General features: G+C 44.1%; 1 protein-coding gene across 2 annotated transcripts in view; it reads right to left on the bottom strand.

The window, feature by feature from the left end:
- Window positions 1-22658, bottom strand: part of LOC129847467 (guanine nucleotide-binding protein G(i) subunit alpha-2-like) — a 109379-nt gene that overhangs the window by 15683 nt on the left and 71038 nt on the right. For both annotated transcript variants that reach the window (XM_055915269.1, XM_055915278.1), the window contains 2 exons: window positions 6444-6486; window positions 4370-4511 (listed from right to left, as the gene is read on the bottom strand). In XM_055915269.1, coding sequence (XP_055771244.1) covers window positions 4370-4511; window positions 6444-6486 — 185 coding nt within the window. The remainder of the gene's footprint in view (window positions 1-4369; window positions 4512-6443; window positions 6487-22658) is intronic.

Genomic DNA, 22658 nt, shown 5'->3' with positions numbered 1-22658 from the left:
AGACAGACACAGGGTTAGAAATGAGTCTGACATCGTATCTAATCAACGTTAATAAACATGGCAGTGGTAACAGACAGTTAACAGAAGATTAAGATGCTTTGGGAAACCGGGCCCAGGTCTCACAAGGTCAATAAGACTGAAGGAGACAAATCAGACAGTCTGAACTACAAACTGAAGAACCATTAAACACAGTAATCATCCAATTTCACTGGAGAGACTGTCCTCACTGACTCATAGCTCTCTGTGCACACACACACGTGTTCCAACCAGCCATAAAGAGTAACCACAGGGCAGAGCACCCCTATAGAAGGGTCCATTTTAACAGGGTGGACACAGGTAATAATACCTATATTAGACACAGCCAGGTCTCAGCCATGATTTACACACACAATGGGGTGGAGGGCTTTCCCCTAGCATTGGCTGACGCACGCACAAACACACGTAAAAACGCGCTCACACACACACACACACAGAGCATGAAAAGGGCTGATTACACAGCTCCCACATCCCTCTTGACCCTCCCCCTGTGCCTCAATGCTTTCCAGGGAAAACTCCAGCCTCCTGAAGCTGTATGACTGGGAAGAGGTGTGTGCGCCTGAGCTCCATACAACTGGTTAACCGGTCTGCCCAGTCTAACCCAGTCCAGCCCTCTGCCAGCAACAGGACTGGTTAATAAGTAAAGAGGGGTGATTAGAAGAGGAATCAAAACAACTCCTCACACCAGGTGATCTCTAGGCCTCTCTAAAGTGGGTCACAGGAAATGGAGTGTGACCTTGAGTGAGTGTATTGTAACTTAAGTATGTGATAGAGGAGTTTTATGGGGACTGAAGGACGATGTACAATAACGTGTCAAAAGTATGACATTTGAGCCCACTTCCTCCCTTCGAGGGCCCTTAAGGTGTGCACAGTGAGAGAAAGAAAAAAGTGTGTTTTTTCTGCTTATTCCCTCTGGATTACATGATTCCTCCAACAGGGACTTCTGGAAAATCTGGGGATTTGGGGAAAGTTACTGGAATTCCGGAACACTAAGTGGGTAAAATCAAAACTAAGGCAGATACGGGTTGTTACGTTAAGTCAACGACTTTTAACAGGCAATCTAAAGAACATGTAGTAAACCAAACTATCAGGCCCGAGAGAGTAGGACACCATTACATTTTAAATAGCACACCATCTTACAGATTCCCCTGAAGAGCCGCTGCAGTAGTGAATACAGCTGATATAAAAGTGCACTGCAGTGGGGGACTAGCGAGAGAGCCCTGTCCCCTCCAGCACTACACACTCACAGTGAGCAGGAATAGATGAGCAAGCTGTAGTGTGTGTGTGTGTATGTGTGCGCTTACAGATGGGTCTGAGACAGGAAATAAGCCTACAGCCCATTTCAGTGTGGGTGCTGCACATTGGTAGTGAATGAGATGCGTTAACCCATACAATGTAAAGCTCTTTATCAACATACTATCTTCACAGACGGAGCAACTATTCACCTAAATGAAATTTAAAAAAAGGTATGGCAACACTTACTATAATAAATCCAAATATATTCCTTCACAAAGCAATTTTAAGCAACGTCCCTCAGTCCAGATATTGGAACAGTTCAAGCTACATGAGTGAGCACTTCCTCTGCAAGCGTCATTCAATCTAGAGCCATACATCTAAATACATGACTCTGCTTGTAGAACAGCATAATCCACAAAGCTCTTTGTACAAGAATATTTACATCATCATTCGGAACTCATTATGTTGATCAGGTTCAGTAATATGGCGAGAGAAGTGTGTGTTATGTAAACGAGGGCCTGAGGGGACAGTCTTCTATCAGTGGATGTGACAGTGTACTGGCTCTGAGCTCTCTCTCACGTCACCATTTACTGTCACTAATGACATATTTAGGACTCAAACATTGGCAACTCGTTATATAAAAGTACATAAACAATATGATTTTAATGTACCACCTACCTCTCCCTCATTCACGTTAGAGTAGAGACTTCTGAGGACTTGTAAAACATCTTTCTCTGTTGATTGCATCCCCTCAGGCTATGTGAAAAATCTGTCTATTTGACTTAAATCTGTGAAACAGGCTATTTGAGGCTCTCTAGGCAGCTGTGGTTATGGGGTTGGAGGAGAGAAATGTATTTAAGATGGTAAATAAATTCAAGACACACTGCCAGACTTGCATAGATTTGTAGCAGTAATATGTCTTGCAGCGCTAGCTACCTCTAATAAACCAACTCTGACACATAAGAGTGGGGGAATACCCTGCTCTCTCCATACCTCATTTCCACTCGCAAGTGGTACTGGCAAGTAGTACACAATAAGGTCTTTACCTCAACACTTGATTAAATCAAATACTGGACATTTTAGAGTGGACAAATTGCTCTGCTATTAGAACTTCTGATAGTTTGGTAATAAAAAGGACAGGCACATCTTCCATAAGATTCCTATCTGCATAGAGAGGATGTGTAAATCATAATTGGAGAAACATAGGGGGCATGACTGAATTGTCTCTCACTAAGAACACATGGATTATTTTGTATTGCTGTGTCATCTCTCAGTAGTGCCCACTGGCCAGACAGGCAGCTCAGCAGTGGTCTCTCTGATCTAATGACACAAACATGGGCAGCAGGACTGAGTAAACATGGAACATCACTTTATGGCACTCACTCAAACAACATGTCTAGGGGCTATTGGTACTTAGCACTCCAGGAAAGAGAGATATTTGAGCCAGATCATTTCCCCGGTCTCACTTCAGACAGACTAGAGCTGGACTAGAGACTAGTACATGTGCATCAAAGCTGGAACCGAGAGACTGATAAACATCTATCTCCAGGCCATCAGACAGTTAAACTGTCAACACTAGCAGGCCTCCGCCCAGTACCCTGTCCCTGAACTTTAGTCACTGTTACTAGCCGGTTACCCTGCACCTTAGAGACTGCTTTGCCATATATACACATAGGCCACTGAACACTGGTCACTTTAATAATGTTTACATATTGTTTTACCCACTTTATATGTATATACTGTTTTCTAGTCATGGCTCATCTGATATAACCACTTTTTACCTTTTTATTCATATACTGTCCATACACCCAATTATATACACACACATACATATATAGCCTCTTTCTATTTTTTATTTAACCTTTATTTAACTAGGCAAATCAGTTAAGAACAAATTCCTATTTACAATGACGGCCTAGGAACAGTGTGTTAACTGCCTTGTTCAGGGGCAGAACGACAGATTTTTACCTTGTCAGCTCGGGGATTCGATCTAGCAACCTTTCGGTTACTTTCCCAATGATCTAACCACTAGGCTACCTTCCGCTCCAAAATGGATTAAAAAATATATATTCCCCCCCCCCTCATCAATCTACACACAATACCCCCATAATGACAAAGCAAAAACAGGTATTGGCTGTGTGCTTAGGGTTGTTATCCTGTTGGAAGCTAAACTGTCGCCCCAGTCTGAGGTCTTGAGCGCTCTGGAGCAGGTTTTCATCAAGGATCCTTCTGTACATTGCTCTGTTCATCAATCCTGACTAGTCTCCTAGTCCCTGCAGCTGAAAATCTGCATATATTGTTTTTCAACAGGACAATGACCCAACACAGCTCCAGGCTGTGTAAGGGCTTTTTGACCAAGAGGGTGAGTGATGGAGTGCTGCTTCAGATGACCTGACCTCCACAATCCACCGACCTCAACCCAATTGAGATGGTTTGGGATGAGTTGGACAGCAGAGCGAAGGAAAAGCAGCTAACAAGTGCTCAGCATATGTGGGAACTCCTTCAAGACGGTTGGAAAAGCATTCCAGGTGAAGCTGGTTGAGAAAATGCCAAGAGTGTGCAAAGCTGTCATCAAGGCAAAGGGTGGCTACTATTTGGTTACTTTTTTGGTTACTACATGATTGCATATGTCATTTCATAGTTTTGATGGCGTCACTATTATTCTACAATGTAGAACATATTAAAAATAAAGAAAAACCCTTGAACGAGTAGGTATTTTCAAACTTTTGACTGGTACTGTATTTCTTTCTGGATTATGTGCATATTGCTCTGTTTAAAAAATGATTACTGCACTGTTGGAGCTAGAAACACAAGCATTTCGCTGCACCTGCGACAACATCTGCAAATACGTGTAGCGATCAACAAACTTTAATTTGATAAGAGGGACAGAGTGGAGAAATGGGTGTTCTGAGAAGTGGGAGCAGTTCAAGGTCTGGCTGACCTTTGGAGCAGCAGTAGGGTGTATGAAGAGAGAACAGTGGCAGCTCTGGTGGATAGACTCAGACACTGTGTGTGTGTGTGTGTGTGTGTGTGTGTGTGTGTGTGTGTGTGTGTGTGTGTGTGTGTGTGTGTGTGTGTGTGTGTGTGTGTGTGTTACCGCTCTGGCTGCGTCTTCGTAGTCGATCTTGAGGTTAGCCATGGCCTTGATGATGGCCATGATGGACTGAATTGTGTTGCTGTAGACCACAGCTCTGTACTGCTTACACTCCTCTTCTGAGTAGCCATCCTCATGGATGATCCTGACAGGCACAGGAAAAAGAGAGCGAGTTGGGTCACTCAAACACATGTACAGACACACTTACACACGCAAGCGCAGCTCTTAAATATAACAGCCCAGGTGTCACTAAAAATCGATATCTTTCTCAATAACACTCAATGTCAGTGTTAACATCTCCATGTTTGTCCATCAGAAGGCACAGTTAGCATATTAATAATTGGTTGTATTATACAGATTACGGTACTATGCATGCTTAAGTCCAGACAGACATTACTGGTTTGAGCCTTGGGAGGCAGTTCAGGTCTCTGCTGAGAGCCAGGCAGCTGGAGAACTCTACAACTAAAACAAATATTGACTACAGTATGGAGGAAGAACGAAAAAGATGTTGACAGTGAAAAAGTGGCCAGGCCAAGACAGGAGCCCCTAGGCTATGCATGAAACAAATATATTTTCTGTCTATTCACAATAATGCCTTCTGGGAGAGTGAGAGGCACTGCGAATGCCAGATGGATGCTGATTGGCTGTGAGGCGTTCTCAATCGAACCTCATTATAATGCAAGGGAGCCCACTAGGAAGAAGGCCAAAACAGACTTACAGAATAAGCCCACAGAAGTGTTTCTTCTCAAGTTCAATTGAAACACATACAGGCAATCCTATCTTAGAGCCATGCTGGCTGGGAGGAAGGATGTAGGCCAGGGAGATTTAGTTGTGTAAAGTCATGTTCAATTTAACAAAACTGTAATTCCCAAAAACATCTCATTAGATGTCATGCAGAGACAGACATTTTCCAAGAACTGGATGATATTGCAAATTAAAAATGATAATAGTCAAGGAGAACCACGGCAGATTTATATCCTGAAATCGTAGTAAAATGTTTAAATTCCGAGTAAATCGGGAAGACTTTTCCTTGTAAGTGGAGCCCTGAAGTTATTTAAACACAACTACAATCATTTTCAAGTCAAAATAAAGTACTTTCTAAGGGGCAATGTAGAAAGAGATTTAATCAGGACTGTTTTAACAAAGTGTTTACACAACTATTACAACACTTGGTGTGTGTGTTGAGTGAAGAGTGTGACTGTATATATATATATATAAAGGATCATTGTGTGTGCTTGCATGGATCTGTTTGCATGTGTGGGGACAGTAGGTGTGTGCGCTTCGGTATTCCAGGCAGTGACGTCTGTGTATGTGTTCATGAATGTCCATGAGAGGAATTGAGGGTTAAAGTGTGTGTTCACTTGTGAGATTGCGGCACTATACAGAGACAACGGTGACCCCAGAGCTGCTCCTGTAAAAACCTGCATGGGTCAAGGACAGGTGAAGGGGGTATTATAATACACCCAGACAGTTTGGCATGATAACAAAGATCAAGTAGTGATGTGCTACAGGACATACAGGTCCAGACCTGCTACCAGGCTATTAACCTGTATCCTCTCTATATGTTCTAAATGATCCAGCCTGTCTAATAGGGAGCATCCTGTAGAGCGTAAACTTAAGCTAACTGCATACTCTACTGTCTGCTTGGAATATCAGTTAGCAGGGAGTTAATGCCTTACTAATGGGGAGGAAAACTCAGAGTCCATAGGTATTTATCTGCTGATGTGTGGGGGAAGATACTGCTGCCTGCCTGCCTGTGTGTGTACACGGCTGTCCATTCCCGGGGAGGCCTCTAACCCATACGAATGTAACGGCTGAGAAAGAAACAGGCTTCCGACTGTAGGTATAGGAAGTAGTAAGTTCTGTATAGATTATAGCATGAGGGCATGAACTCTGGGAGAAAGATACATAGAGAATTCCAGGAAACTAGCTTAAGAATGTACTGTCCCGGTCTGCTTGTGTTATAATGACAGAGTCTGGTTACGATATTGGGTTAATTGCTCATGCTTGACGGGAACAGCAGCAAAACAACTAAAACAATGAGGAGTCAGGAAGCCAGGCAGGCAGCTCTACTTACTTCATCTGTTTCACAATAGTGCTCTTCCCCGACTCTCCAGCACCTGCACACAGAACAAAAAAAGGCAGGGGTTAAAAATATGCTCCCATTAGTGGATAAATGTAAACAGGCAGCCAAGTGAAACCACGTCACATCTGGACTCCTGAGTACCCCACCATCCCTCCTCATCAGGACTCAACATTGCAATTGATCTCTCCCTCTTCCTTTCGCCAAGTGAATCTGCCTGCCAGGCGCTCCCTTTCAAGTTGCAGCTTAACAGGCATGTCAATCTACAGTAGTGTATACAGAGTATAAACGGTAGTGTCGCTTTGCCTCCAAGTAGAGATGGGGAAGAAAATCAAGTTACATGTCGCAATATTATTTTGGGATGGCATTATAAAATCGATATGACTCAAAGTTTCGATTTGAGTCAAAAGTTTGGACACACCGACTCATTCAAGTTTTTTTGTGTTGACTGTTTTCTACGTTGTAGAATAGTAGAAGACATCAAAACTATGAAATGACATATGGAATCACGTGGTAATCAAAAAAGTAACCAAAAAAGTAGCCACCCTTTGCCTTGACAGCTTTGCACACTCTTGGTATTCTCTCCACCAGCTTTATCACCTGGAATGCATGTGACAAGGTGTGCCTTGTTAAGAGTCCATGTGGAATTTCTTTCCTTCTTAATGTGTTTGAGCCAATCAGTTGTGCTATTCAGAAGATAGCCCTATTTGATAGAAGACCAAGTCCATATTATGGCAAGAACAGCTCAAATAAGCAAAGAGAAACAACAGTCCATCATTACTTAAAGACATGAAGGTCAGTCAATATGGAACATTTCAAGACCTTTGACAGTTTCCTCAAGTGCAGTCGCAAAAACCATCAAGTGCTATGATGAAACTGGCTCTCATGAGGACCGCCACAGGAAAGGAAGACCCAGAGTTACCTCTGCTGCAGAGGATAAGTTACTTAGAGTTACCAGCCTCAGAAATTGCAGCCCAAATAAATTCTTCAGAGTTCAAGTAACAGACACATCTCAACATCAACTTTTCAGAGGAGACTGTGTGAAGTCAGGCCTTCATGGTCAAATTGCTGCAAAGAAACCACTACTAAAGGATACCAATAATAAGAAGAGACTTGCTTGGGCCAAGAAACACAAGCCATTAGATCGGTGGAAATCTGTCTTTTGATCTGACAAGTTCAAATGTGCGATTCCTGGTTCCAACCGCCGTGTCTTTGTGAGACGCAGAGTAAGGTGAACGGATGATCTCCACATGTGTGGTTCCCACCGCCGCGTCTTTGTGAGACGCAGAGTAAGGTGAACGGATGATCTTCACATGTGTGGTTCCCACCGCCGCGTCTTTGTGAGACGCAGAGTAGGTGAACGGATGATCTCCACATGTGTGGTTCCCACCGTGAAGCATGGAGGTGCTGGTGTGATGGTGCTTTGCTGGTGACACTGATTTATTTAGAATTCAAAGCACACTTAACCAGCATGGCTACCACAGCATTCTGCAGCGTTACGCCATCCCATCTGGTTTGCGCTTTGTGGGACTATCATTGTTTTTCAACAGAACAATGACCCAACACACCTCCAGGCTGTGTAAGGGCTATTTGACCAAGGAGAGTGATGGAGTGCTGCATCAGATGACCTGGCCTCAACCCAATTGAGATGGTTTGGGATGAGTTGGACTGCAGAATGACAGACAAGCAGCCAACAAGTGATCAGCATATGTGGGAACTCCTCCTTCAAGACTGTTGGAAAAGCATTCCTCATGAAGCTGGTTGAGAGAATGCCAAGAGTGTGAAAAGCTGTCAAGGCAAAAGGTGGCTACTTAAAGGAAACTAAAACATTTTGATTTGTTTAACACTTTTTGGTTACTACATGATTTCATACGTGTTATTTCAGAGTTTTGATGTCTTCACTGTATGTGTATGTGTACATGCGCACACACTAAAATATAAACGCAATATGTAAATTGTTGGTCCAATGTGTCATGAGCTGAAATAAAATCTCACTAATGTTCCATACGCACCAAAGGTTATTTCAGATTTTGTGCACAAATTTGTTTACATCCCTGTTAGTGAGCATATCTCCTTTGCCAAGATAATCAATCCACCTGACAAGTGTGGAATATCAAGAAGCTAATTAAACAGCATGAACATTACATAGGTGCACCTTGTGCTGACACCATTGAAGTGGAATGGGACAACATTTCACAGGCTACAGTCAACAGCTTGATCAACTTTATGCGAATGAGATGTGTCGTGCTGCATGAAGCAAATGGTGGTCTCACCAGATACTGACTGGTTTTCTGATCCATGCCCCTAATGTATTTTTTTTTAAAGTTCTGTGACCAACAGATGCATATCTGTATTCCCACTCGTGAAATCCATCGATTAAGGCCTTATTTATTTAAATTAACTGATTTCCTTATATGAACTGTAACTCAGTAAAATCTAAGAAATTGTTGCATGTTATGTTTATATACTGAAAAATCTATCATTTTTATTTTGCTAGGTAGCGCTAGTCATCTGTACCTGTGCCAAAACGCTGGTATTTTTCATCCTATAGCTTGTTCTTCATATTCATTAAAAAAAATTGTGCGACAAAATGTTTTCAGCACTTTTAAAATGCATGACTGATTAAAACTAACTTTTTTCATGATGTCTCGTCTCTCTGTAGCAGACGTATAGTGACCATTGTGTTTGAACATCAAACCAAAACCAAATCGCAGTTTCAAATCACAATGCATATAGAATCGTGAGAATCGCAAAACATATCAGCATCCAAGTATTATGATATCGTATCGTCAGGCCCCCCTCTCCACTCAGTGAGTGAGTCACTCACTCATAGGGTTTCACTGAGTTTCATAACTCCTGTGTCAACAGCACTTCCTGTGTCTAAACTTCAGAGGGACGCTGTCATGTTGTAACCTTCCTTCCCCACAGCCGCTGAGGCAAGGCACTTTATCATCATTAGCCTTGAGTGAAAACGTCTGAGTGCTTTCACAAACAGGATATTCCTGTTCTTATCGGCTCCCATATTTATTTTTGCAGTCCGGCCGGTGGTGAGGTGAGCTCATCTGCCACGGATCTCTCTCTGTCTTGGAACACTGGCGTGAGCTACACTACACGTCCAAAAGTATTTGGACACCTGCTTGAACATCTCATTCCAAAATCATGGGCATTAATATGGAGTTGGTTCCCTCTTTGCTGCCATAACAGCCTCCACTCTTCTGGGAAGGCTTTTCCACTAGATGTTGGAACATTGAATGGAAGCAAGTCCCCGCAGCAGCCACAAAAATCATTGGTGAGGTTGGACACTGATGTTGGGCAATTTGGCCTGGCTCGCAGTCGGTGTTCCAATTCATCCCCAAAGGTATTCAATGGGGTTGAGGTCAAGGCTTTCCACACTGATCTCAACAAACCATTTCTATATGGATCTCGCTTTGTGCACGGGGGCATTGTCATGCTGAAACAGGAAAGGGCCTTCCCCAAACTGTTGCCACGGAGTTGAAATCACAGAACTGTATACAATGTCATTGTATGCTGAAGCATTAAGATTTCCCTTAACTGGAAATAAGGGGCCTAGCCCGAACCATGAAAAACAGCCCCAGACCATTAATCCTCTTCCACCAATCTTTACAGTTGGTACTATTCATTGGAGCAGGTAGAGTTCTCCTGGCATCCTCCAAACCCAGATTCTTCCGTCGGACTGCCAGATGGTGAAGAGTGACTCATCACTCCAGAGAACATGTTTCCACCGCTCCAGAGTACACATGAACACATTCTCACGTCGAAGTGGCGCACGCATACTAGAGTTTATTTTGTATGTCCACACGGTTTATACATAAGGCCCCAAGGGTAGAGGAAGAGGAGATGCATTTTACTGGCAGCTGTCAACCTACTGCCTTCATGCTATTTGACTTGTGACTGGAGAAGAGGAGAGAAGGAGGGGGCAGGCTGTTCAGGAGTGATAGTGTGGCCAGCCGTGCCTCCATCATACATCACGTAGCCTTAAGCAAGACTTAGATCAGGCGCCACAGGAAACGCATTAGGGTATTTTCCACTGTAATGTAGTTGGCTGTCTGGACAAGCTGGCAGGAAGAGAACAGTAGCACTGAGTTAACTGGTCACACAGCGCATGTAAATGATCCACAAACAGCAACCATATTCTTCCACCTACAATATGAGCCACTGACATTCTACCTTCCATCACAACAGTGATGTGAATACAGAACAGCAAATTACAGACTGGTTTTAAATGGAGAGTTTCAGACTAACTGGCCAATCTAGGAGACATGCTCTACTCCATTTCTCTTTCTTAGAGGCCACTCTCAGCATACCGCAGTGAGCTAATCACCCTGCAATGAAGCATTCACTCAGATTCTCCAGTATGTGGGCTGAACTGATGAGCTCAAATGAAGACAAGGGAGGAGAAGAGGAGATGCATCTCAGGCTCCAAGTCTTGAGCGAGAGGGAACTCAGAAGGAAGTGACTCAGAGACACAGTGGAAAGTGCGTGTGTGTGAGTGTGTGCGTGTGTGTGTATGCACCCTTGAGCATCTGTGAGTGGGTGTGTGCACATGCACTCTATATGGATTCATATTTGCTCAAGTGCATGGTGAGGTTGAAGCAACAGCACATCATAAAGAAATTAAATGAGACCGTGCATTGCTTGCTGTTTGGGGTTTTAGGCTGGGTTTCCGTACAGCACTGAGATATCAGCTGATGTAAGAAGGGCTAAATAAATACATTTGATTTGATTTTGATGTGTGAGCCTGTGTTCGGTTTGCCTGACGACTCAAACTGAATTCTTCCGCTGCTCTAAGTTCGCTACATACTCTAGGACACTTCAGACTGCCATCGGTGAAGTCCTTTGTGGTGACGTCTAAATGATGTGTGTTGTACAAAAGTAAATCAGCGATTGGATGATCTCTAACCAATAAGAGTAGCAAAGCGCCACTTTAGCCACTTTTCAAAACGCTGCTTTAGCCATGTATGTTCTGGCACAAGCCTTCTGTTTCTAGGACCAATCAGAACGGTTAGAATGTGTTTGCGTTCTAGAAATCATCAGGGAGGTACTGAGATCAACAGATTTCAATGTTGATTTTCAAATAGCAGGGATCCCCAATGCATTTTTATAATTTGCACTTTGCAAATATGTTCCAAAGTATTCCCACGTATAATAGAGAGATATAATTGATAACATACACAAATGTAAGCATGGTTTGAAATGACTTTCAGACAGATATATTTGTTTGGGCTTCGAGGTCAATTTGCTCCGCCATCCTGACCATCCGCTCAAGAAACCAAATCGTCGAGCGGCTGAATCTAGCTGATGATCCCTGTCCTCCAGGATATTCCTCCTAGCAGACAGAGCACGCCAGCAGAGCCCCTAGAGAGAGTGCTACAGCTACAGGTATATATGTCCAGTGACCACATAGAGCAAAGCTGCAAATACACTCCCGGAGAGTTCATAGAGCTGTTAGCACAGTGGCGTGATGTGACTGAACTCTACTGTAGGCCTCTCTCTCACCACATACACCCATTTCCTCCACTGGATCTCCCCCTCTTTCTTTCTCTCACGCTGTCTCTCTCCGCCGCATCATGTTGTTGATTGTCAATAGACATTTGGAGTTTGTCCAGTGAAGCTGAGGACATTATGAGATGTAATGACAGGAAGAGTACGACAGAGGTTTATGGCAACAAGAGAAGATATTAACTGTACACACACTTATCTCCTCTAGACGGATACCTCGTGTGTGTGTGCGTGTTAGACTGCACGCTAAAAAGGTGTGCCTTATATCTATTCTTTTACCCCTGAGCTATGTGAAGGTTACTTTGAAAAGCAGTACAATGCATCCCCATAAAGAGCACTACTCTCCAACACTGTGCAGAAACAATCAACGTTTTTGCGGCCTTACTTGTTTAAATGGAAAAAACAGCCAAATTGCCTATGGGGAATGACCAGTTAACCACAATACAAACTGACTCACTGGTGAAGCTTGAGGTACTTCATACACACACGTGTGTTATCATACTGCACTGCTGCTGAGCCATTTCTCCTGCATTAATAAATGCACCCTCAGTCAGCACACACACACAGTGTACAAACCAGCAATGCACTGGAGAGCTTTAATATTTCATGTACCTGCCAACCTGCAAAAGACCACTATGATGTTCACAGCACACATTTGCATGCCCTCTTGCAGTACAGTCATACACAAGCATGTGTGCAAGCACATGCACATAAACGCAAGCATACATGAGACTAGTACAAACACACATATACAGACACACACTTGACCAAAGCCATTCAGACTACAAGTGGAGCCACGTAAACGTATGGAAGCCTGGTGCCATTTGCTTTTTCAACTAGAACAGGTCTTTTTGAATTCTGTAAAGTCAGCGTGGAAGAGGTGAACAAAATTATTGTTGTCTATTAACAATAACAAGCCACAGGGGTTTGGCATCCAGATTGTCAGACCCCGGTGGCTTGTCCTTGTTGATAGACAACAATCGTTTTTTCACCTCTTCCACAATGACTTCATGGAATTCAAAGCTCTCCGTACCTTGGCAGCAGCTAATGGGGATCCCTAATAAATACAAACAAAAACACACACACAAAAAAATTCAAATGCTGCCCCAGGCTTCTATCAGCACGGACTCTCAGAGCTTCTCTCGCCCTCCCCTCCAGCTGGAGGAAGGCCAGGGTCAGCCCCAATAGGGACTACTCTCTCTAACGAAACAAACAGCCTTAATCACATTCTAACTATAATCACTTTTACTTATTCACTTTCACTCTACAAGGATAAAACAATCTGAGCCTAGGTCCTGACGGTCTCTTTCAACACATCAGCCTTTGAATAAAAGCAGTAATATGATGGCTGGCCGGCTGTTGGGCAGATGAAAGCTGTGCAGAGGGAAGTTATTACGAGGAGACTGATTTAGTCTTCCTGCCTTATAGCGTGACTCAGATTGGAGGATGAGTGTATGAGTGGATATAGGGCCATTGAGAGGATGAGTGTATGAGTGGATATAGGGCCATTGAGAGGATGAGTGTATGAGTGGATATAGGGCCATTGAGAGGATGAGTGTATGAGTGGATATAGGGCCATTGAGAGGATGAGTGTATGAGTGGATATAGGGCCATTGAGAGGATGAGTGGATATAGGGCCATTGAGAGGATGAGTGGATATAGGGCCATTGAGAGGATGAGTGGATATAGGGCCATTGAGAGGATGAGTGGATATAGGGCCATTGAGAGGATGAGTGGATATAGGGCCATTGAGAGGATGAGTGGATATAGGGCCATTGAGAGGATGAGTGGATATAGGGCCATTGAGAGGATATAGGGCCATTGAGAGGATGAGTGGATATAGGGCCATTGAGAGGATGAGTGGATATAGGGCCATTGAGAGGATGAGTGGATATAGGGCCATTGAGAGGATGAGTGGATATAGGGCCATTGAGAGGATGAGTGGATATAGGGCCATTGAGAGGATGAGTGGATATAGGGCCATTGAGAGGATGAGTGGATATAGGGCCATTGAGAGCGTCCCTCTACTGTAATAAAAGCATGATGACAGCGGCATGGGGAGACAGTGGTTGTTTTCTCTGTAGGTTTCTGTAACACTGATCCTGTGGTTATTATTGCTCCACACACTGTCCCGCCCCCTCATATCTGTGGCTAATTTCCCTATGGACTAGCAGAGACCTATAGTGACAGCCTGGACACACACACACACCAGGGTTTCATTTAGCTGGTAATCAACGGTTTTCGGCTGATAAAATAAATAAAAAGCCGATAAATTGTAGAAGCCCAAATTGTCCGGGGCTGTCCTGCTGCTGAGGAGAGAGCGAGAGTTGCCTTGGCCTAGGTTACTGTTGATTGCGAAGATGGAGGTCTTTTTTATTTCAAGTAAAATGAAAAGTGAAAAGCCTACAAGGCAGGGCACCAGACTGCGACCGTTTAGTCACCTTGGTGACCCTTTGACTTGGCTGTGAGAGTAAAACAATGTACACGTTGCGTCGGTGCTGGCTACACCTTCATTCACCTCACTAAAACCTTCCTATTGGCCTCCCGAGTGGCGCAGCGGTCTAAGGCACTGCATCCCAGTGCTAGAGGTGTCACTACAGATCCGGGACCATGAGGAGGCACACAAGCCACACTAGGACCCCGCCAAGCCGCGTCACTAGGACCCCGCCAAGCCGCACTACTTGACACACTGCTCGCTTAACCCGGAAGCCAGCCGCACCGATGTGACAGAGGAAACACTGTACAGCTATACCAGGAGATTTCAGGTATACGAGGAAAATAAATACTGCCCGCTGCCAAGCAACCAGTCAATGGAGGAGATAGTTGTGGTCGCATCCATTGACTAAAGCTGAGTAGGGAGGGCATTTTCTAAAAAGCGTGAAAGAGGGAAAAAGAGGGTGCAAGGGAAAAGGGCCAGCGCAGCTGAATGAGATTAGCGAGGATTTGAATGTCCGTCACACTTACCTCACGTCCCCCTCATTGATTAAACAAAAAGGATTGAGAGGAGTACGCGTGGAGAGGAGTGTGTGTGTGTGTGTGTGTGTGTGTGTGTGTGTGTGTGTGTGTGTGTGTGTGTGTGTGTGTGTGTGTGTAAGGGGAGGTCATTCGTCTGATGCGGGCAGAAGGAGGGGGGGGGGGGGGGGGGGGCGGTCTCCTTTACTCCAGTGGGCACCCTGGCACAGGCTCCTATAAGTTGGTTGTGCTCCCTGCCTCTGCTCCAGTCCTCCCTCTCCTCCCCTGCCAAGACCCAGGAAATTGCCTCATTATCAAATCAGGCCCAGTGTGGACTCACAGGGGAGGAGAGGGAGGACTGGAGTAGAGGCAGGGACCACAAACAACATATAGGAGAATGTGCCAGAGGTGGTTGTGCCAGGGTGCCCACTGGAGTAAATGAGACCCAGCTGCAGCAGTACAGAGCCAGGTCTATGAAGGGTAGAGCGAGAACAACACGGAGCACTGACATTATCACAGCAGCAAGGGAGAGCGGCAGCTCACTAATGCACAGTTCGAAGGAGTTGAGGAGCTGGGAGCTGTTCTAGAGAACATGGGTACAATACAGACGCAATAACACACCCACCACACAGCAACAGACAAAGAAACAAAAACAGACAAGCTCACACGCACACTTAACTCACCTGTCCTAGTGGGCAAATCCATATTGTATCTTTTGCAAAAAACACGTGGGACTCCATGTCTCAGGAGAGGAACCAGAGCTGGCCGTACAAAGGAGCTGTTTATATTGTGAGGTTCCTGATAGCACACATGTCCCCTCTGAGCACCCAGCCCACAGAGCTACAACACAAACAGCATAAGGGGAGAAACTATTGATCCCTGAGGTAGAGGAAGACATAAAAAAAACTCTATATTTGACCCAAGGGAGGGAGCAGGCTCTCATTAATTAAAATGCATACACTAGGTGGTTAAGGAGAGGCTGTGGCCCTTATTATAGGCCTACGTGGGACTTATTGATTAATGCTCTGTGCTTTATTAGGGCTCTGAGGAGCCTGCATAACAGTAATTGGCCGTGGACCGAGAAAACAGCAGGGCTGATGAGGGCTCAGGTCTTGGTAAATGAGGATTATATTATAAGAGCAACTGTAGCTAGAGTATAAGACAAGAAAAACATGGCCACTTGTGTTGCCATCCTGTGGTTCACTACTGTTAACAGGTTTCCGGTATTGCCAAGTGACTGCCGGTATTGCCAAGTGACTGCCGTTATTGCCAAGTGACTGCCGGTATTGCCAAGTGACTGCCGGTATTGCCAAGTGACTGCCGGTATTGCCAAGTGACTGCCGGTATTGGTTACAGCCAGTTGCTGTCATCCAGCGTTGGATTCATTTCATATCCACAAAGTTTCTAACAATAGGTAAATGCTAAGAGTTTTAATAATAAAAGGCATTGATCTGTTCAACAGCACTTCAATTGAAAAATTGTATGGTTGAGAGGGATGAGGCAAAAGGTATGGCAAATGAGTCTTTGCAGCACAACAGATTGGCAAACGTACTGCAAATTGAGAAATCATGTGACTAATCTAAATAAAAAGAACAAACTATACTATGAAACAAAAATAAATGATATTGAAGAATGATAGTAAAAGCTTTGGAGCACCTTAAATGACCTTTTGGGCAAAGGGCAAACACGGCTCCATCATTCATTGAGTCAGATGGCTCATTCATCACAAAACCCAAAGATATTGCCAATTACTTTAATTATTTTTTAATTAGCAAATTTAGGCATGACATGCCAGCAACAAACGCTGAAAATACACATCCAAGTATAATTGACCAAAAAATTAAAGACGAGCACTGTACTTTGAATTCAGTAAAGTGAGTGTGGATGTGGTGAGTGATGTACTGTTTCATCTTTTGTCATATATTTAATGTAAGTGCCTTAATGTGTTTGGACCCCAGAAAGAGCAGCTGGGGATCCCTAATAAACACAAATCAATTCACAGGTTTGTTGAAACAAGGAATAATAGCAGTGTTGTAGTTAAGGCCAGTCGTTCCAAGGAGACACTACCTGTCCTGCTTGTCTGTTCAGTCTAGTGAACTTATCAAGAGCTAACACAGACAAATGGCAGAGGAAAAGTATTATATCGACGCTGACCCTCAATCTCTAAGCAGTGTTTTTCAAAGACTTTGTATACAGAACCTGCATGTACTACTACAGCTGCTCATTTTATTATTTCACCTTTACCAGGTAGGCTAGTTCAGACTGCGACCTGGCCAAGCTAAAGCAAAGTGACACAAACAACAACAGAGTTACACATGGAATAAACAAACATACAGACAATAACGCAATAGTCTATGTACAGTGTGTGCAAATGAGGTAAGATAAGGCAAGGCAATAAATAGGATATAGCGGCAAAATAATTACAATTTAGCAATTTAAACACTGGAGTGAGATGTGCAGAAGATGAATGTGCAAATAGAGATACGGGGGTGCAAAGGAGCAAAAAATATATATAACAGTATGGGGATGAGGTAGTTGGATGGGCTATTTACAGATGGGCTATGTACAGGTGCAGTGATCTGTGAGATGCTCTGACAGCTGGTGCTTAAAGTTAGTGAGGGAGATAAGTCTCCAGCGATTTTTGCAATTAGTTCCAGTCATTGGCAGCAGAGAACTGGAAGGAAAGGCGGCCAAAGGAGGAATTGGCTTTGGGGGTGACCAGTGAAATATACCTGCTGGAGCGCGTGCTACGGGTGGGTGCTGCTATGGTGACCAGTGAGCTGAGAAGGCGGGGCTTTACCTAGCAAAGACTTATATGATGACCTGGAGCCAGTGGGTTTGGTGACTAATATGAAGCGAGGGCCAGCCAACAAGAGCATACAGGTCGCAGTGGTGGGTAGTATATGGGGCTTTGGTGACAAAACGGATGGCACTGTGACAGACTGCATCCAATTTGTTGAGTAGAGTGTGAGGCTATTTTGTAAATGACATCGAAGTCAAGGATCGGCAGGATAGTCAGTTTTACAAGGGTATGTTTGGCAGCATGAGTGAAGGATGCTTTGTTGCGAAATAGGAAGCCGATTCTAGATTTAATTTTGAACTGGAGATGCTTAATGTGAGTCTGGAAGGAGAGTTTACAGTCTAACCAAACACCTAGGTATTTGTAATTGTCCACATATTCTATGTCAGAACCATCTAGAGTAGTGATGCTGGACGGGCTGGCAGGTGCGGACAGCGATCGGTTGAAGAGCATGCATTTAGTTTTACTTGCATTTAAGAGCAGTTGGAGGCCACGGAAGGAGAACTGTATATCATTGAAGCTTGTCTGGAGGTTAGTTTACACAGTGTCCAAAGGAGGGCCAGAAGTATATAGAAAGTTGTCGTCTGCGTAGAGGTGGATTAGAGAATCACCAGCAGCAAGAGCGACATCATTGTTGTATACAGAGAGAAAGAGTCGGCCCAAGAATTTAACCCTGTGGCACCCCTTAGAGACTGCCAGAGATCCGGACAACAGGCCCTCCGATTTGACATACTGAACTCTGAGAAGTAGTTGGTGAACCAAGCGAGGCAATCATTTGAGAAACCAAGGCGGTTGAGTCTGCCGATAAGAATGTGGTGATTGACAGAGTCGAAAGCCTTGGCCAGGTCGATGAATACAGCTGCACAGTATTGTCTCTTATCGATAGCGTTTATTATGATATCGTTTAGGACCTTGAGCGTGGCTGAGGTGCACCCATGACCAGATCAGAAACCAAATTGCATAGCGGAGAAGGTACGGTGGGATTCGAAATAGTCGGTGATCAGGTTAACTTGGCTTTCAAAGACCTTAGAAAGGCAGGGTAGGATAAATATAGGTCTGTAGCAGTTTGGGTCTAGAGTATCTCCCCCTTTGAAAAGGGGGATGACCGCGGCAGCTTTCCAATCTTTGGGGATCTCAGATGATACGAAAGAGGTTGAACAGGCTAGTAATTGGAGTTACAACAATTTCGGCAGATCATTTTAGAAAGAGAGGTTCCAGATTGTCTAGCCCGGCTGATTAGTAGGGGTCCAGATTTTGCAGCTCTTTCAGAACATCAGCTATCTGGATTTGGGTGAAGGAGAAATGGGGGAGGCATGGGCAAGTTGCTGTGGGGGGGGTGCAGGGCTGTTGACCAGGGGAGGGGTGGCCAGGTGGAAAGCATGGCCAGCCGTAGAAAAATACTTATTGAAATTCTCAATTATTGTGGATTTATCGGTGGTGACAGTGTTTCCTAGCCTCAGTGCAGTGGGCAGCTGGGAAGAGATGCTCTTATTCTCCATGGACTTTACAGTCTTCCAGAACTTTGGAGTTTGTGCTGCAGGATGAAAATGTATTTTTGAAAAATGCTAGCCTTTTCTTTCCTAACTGCCTGTGTATATTGGTTCCTAACTTCCCTGAAAAGTTGCATATTGCAGGGGCTATTGGATGCTAATGCCGTATTGGATGCTAACGCCACAGGATATTTTTGTGCTGGTCAAGGGCAGTCAGGATATCACATCCAACAATATGTCTAGGAAAATATTTTTACTTCCAGAGGCAGCGAGACAGTGATTGAGTTGTTCAGATCTTTCAGCAAAGGGGGATGTTTTGGGATCATGGAAAGTCTACCTAAAATAGACAGATTGCCCAGCTATGCCATTGATATAGCAGAGAGTTGGAAAGATGGCTGTGATTGAGTCAGCAGGAGAGGAGCTGATAAGTCATTAGTTGTCTGTACAGAACTCTGTAGCAAACTGGGTTGAACCCTCGGTTGCCTCCTCACTTGGCACTGCTTGTGAATGAAGCCTTTTATACTAGGCTATGCCTGTGGGTGTATTAGCCTAGCATATCACTAGCACCCTGAATAATGCCTATATGTCGGTTCGTGTGCTAGCGTGTAGCTAGTTCTGCTGCATGATTAGAGGGTGGTGACAATCGGAGCTGAACACCTCCACATCTCCTTCACTACCCCTGTGCTGTGACTGGTCGCATTCATGACCACTAATACAGCTCTCTGGCCTCTGTCTGTTGTTTAGTGTGACAGCACTATACTCTGTATGAATAGGTTGTGTGGTGTTAAATGTATTTTTTGCATATACCAGTCCCCCTGAGACACCATTGGAGAGTGGGGTCACGGCCAGGGATTAACCCTTATTGACAGCGACCCTGCAGCAATTAGGGTCAAGTGCCTTGCTCAAGGGCAGATCGACAGAGTTTTCACCTCATCTGCTTTTCAGTTACTCGCTTTAACCGCTAGGCTACCTGCCAGATTTGCTGAAACAAGAAATAATGGCAGTCTTGTACAGTCGTTTCAAGGAGACACTGCCTGTCCTGCTTGTCTGTTCAGTCTAGTAAAGTTATCAGGAGCTAACACAGAGAAATGGTTCTGAGGAAAAGTATTGTATCGATGCTGACCTTCCTCAAGCTCTATTTTTTGACCTTTAACTAGGCAAGTCAGTTAAGAACAAATTCTTATTTACAATGACACCTACACCGTCCAAACCCGGACGACTCTGGGCCAATTGTACGCCGCCCTATGGGACTCCCAATCACGGCCGGTTGTGATACAGCCTGGATTCGACCCAGGGCATCTGTAGTGATGCCTCCAGCACTGAGATGCAGTGCCTTAGACCGCTGCACCACTCGGCTCTAAGCAGTGTTTTTCAAAGACTTTGTATACAGCACCTGTATGTACTACTACAGCTGTTTATCACATCCAACAATGTGTCTACTTGCCACCCTGTATATATGTAACCCGGAGCTTTGTGGTTGGTGCGGCCAGGCGTTCGGAGTTAAGTGGTGTGCTTCCTCTTTGCCATAGCATCTCTTCCCCCTTTGTCCGACTATGCCAAGAGGATTTATAGTGGTGCTTTACATCATCATCATCATCATCAATTGCTTTCTCTCATCTGTCCCTAACAGGGGGATGGATGCAGTTCCACTTGCCATTGTGTCGCCATCCTATATCCTCCTACATTCAAATGATGCCATGGTTGAGTATCTGTGCTTTCCATGGCAGGATGTTGGTGTTGGCTCTGTGTGTCTCTCTCTCTCCTGGTAGAACTGAGAGGGGGACAAAGGAAGCAGTGATGGGTCTCGTGCTGGCACAGAGTACAGGGACACTACTGTTGATTGTCATTTAGGCCACTGCCACCTCACATCCCCTCAGTCACATCCCCTGACTGTCTTCATCTGTGATTATCAAAGCAACCTCGCCAAGTCACTCTGCATCACTTAGTGGCAGACACAGAGGTGGACAGAACATATAGAAGATGACAAGGTCTAAGCACCGTAGCAGTTATTAATTTACCAGTCTTGAACATGGAGCTCAATGAGATTACTTTGGGCCAGATTCCCAGACACAGATTAAGCCTAGTCCTGGACTAAAAATATACATTTTTGGTCCTGGACTGGATTTAATCTATGTCTGTAAAAACCGCTCTAGAAGTTAGAAGCAGCACTATAATCTAAATGTAACTGTATGCAGTACAAGCACTCCAGCAGCTGTTGATTGTGTCGGTCTTGGTACAGATCTCCATTCTGAAGGTTTCTTTTCATTTTTATAATCAGTGGGATCACATGTTTAAACAAAGAATAAATGAAAGTACAAAACATGGATGAAGTGGATTATTTACACATGCACTGTACTACTGAGAGAAAAAGAGAACAATACTTGGAGAACAGAGGCATTTCTTAATGCTGATTTTAATCATGCATTTCTGTGATCAGGATAAACAAGTTTTCAAAATTATCCAATATACTAAATATAAGCTGGTTGTTTTGCTGCAGTCATACTGTTAGGTATAGGACATTTATACTGTATTTGTTAACCTTTTTACTATTTTATACATTGTAGAATAAGAGTGGACATCAAAATTATGAAATAACATATGGAATCATGTAGTTACCCCACAAAAAATTCAACAAATCAGAATATATTTGACCAAGAGGGAGGGTGATGGAGTACTGCATCAGATGATCTGGCCTCCACAATCACACAACCTCAACCCATTTGACATGGTTTGGGATCAGTTGGAGTGAAGGGAAAACAGCCAACAAGTGCTCAGCATATGTGGGAACTCCTCCTTCAAGACTGTTGGAAAAGCATTCCTCATGAAGCTGGTTGAGAGAATGCCAAGAGTGTGCAAAGCTGTCAAAGCGAAGGGTGGCTACTTTGAAGAATCTCAAATATATTTTGATTTTTTTTAACACTTTGTTACTACCTGATTCCATATGTGTTCGCAAAGTTGATGTCTTCACTATTATACAATGTAGAAAATTGTAAAAATTAAGAAAAACCCTGGAATGAGTAGGTGTCCAAACTTTTGACTGGTACTGTACAAAGTTGGATTTCTGCATTCCACAACAGTCTTTCTACATGCCCAAACAGCTTGAGCCTAATTCTGTTGTAACTTGTAACCACATTACCTGAGTCATGTTTACTAGGCTACCCTCCAGCAAACAGGAGTTAACCTTCTCAAACGGACAATGTATTGAACATATGAACTGCTCGTCTCTCACCAGCTCATATTGTGGTATTGTGTAAATGATCGTGATGTGGGTCTTTCTCCTTACTACCCAGTCCTTTAAAAGACACTGCAATGGTTCTTCCAGTTACAATGTTGACAAGATTTTTCTACTGTCTGACAGGACTACCCAGCTGAGCTCTGTTGTCCAGCTTATTGTAGTAGCAGTAGAGATTAGTTCTCCAGGGCACAGAGACAGCGGAATGAAAAGGT

This window comes from Salvelinus fontinalis, chromosome 3, assembly GCF_029448725.1.
Source record: "Salvelinus fontinalis isolate EN_2023a chromosome 3, ASM2944872v1, whole genome shotgun sequence".
NCBI lineage: Eukaryota > Metazoa > Chordata > Actinopteri > Salmoniformes > Salmonidae > Salvelinus > Salvelinus fontinalis.
The sequence above is the reverse complement of the archived record's forward strand: the minus strand, read 5'-3'. Positions and strand labels throughout refer to the sequence as shown.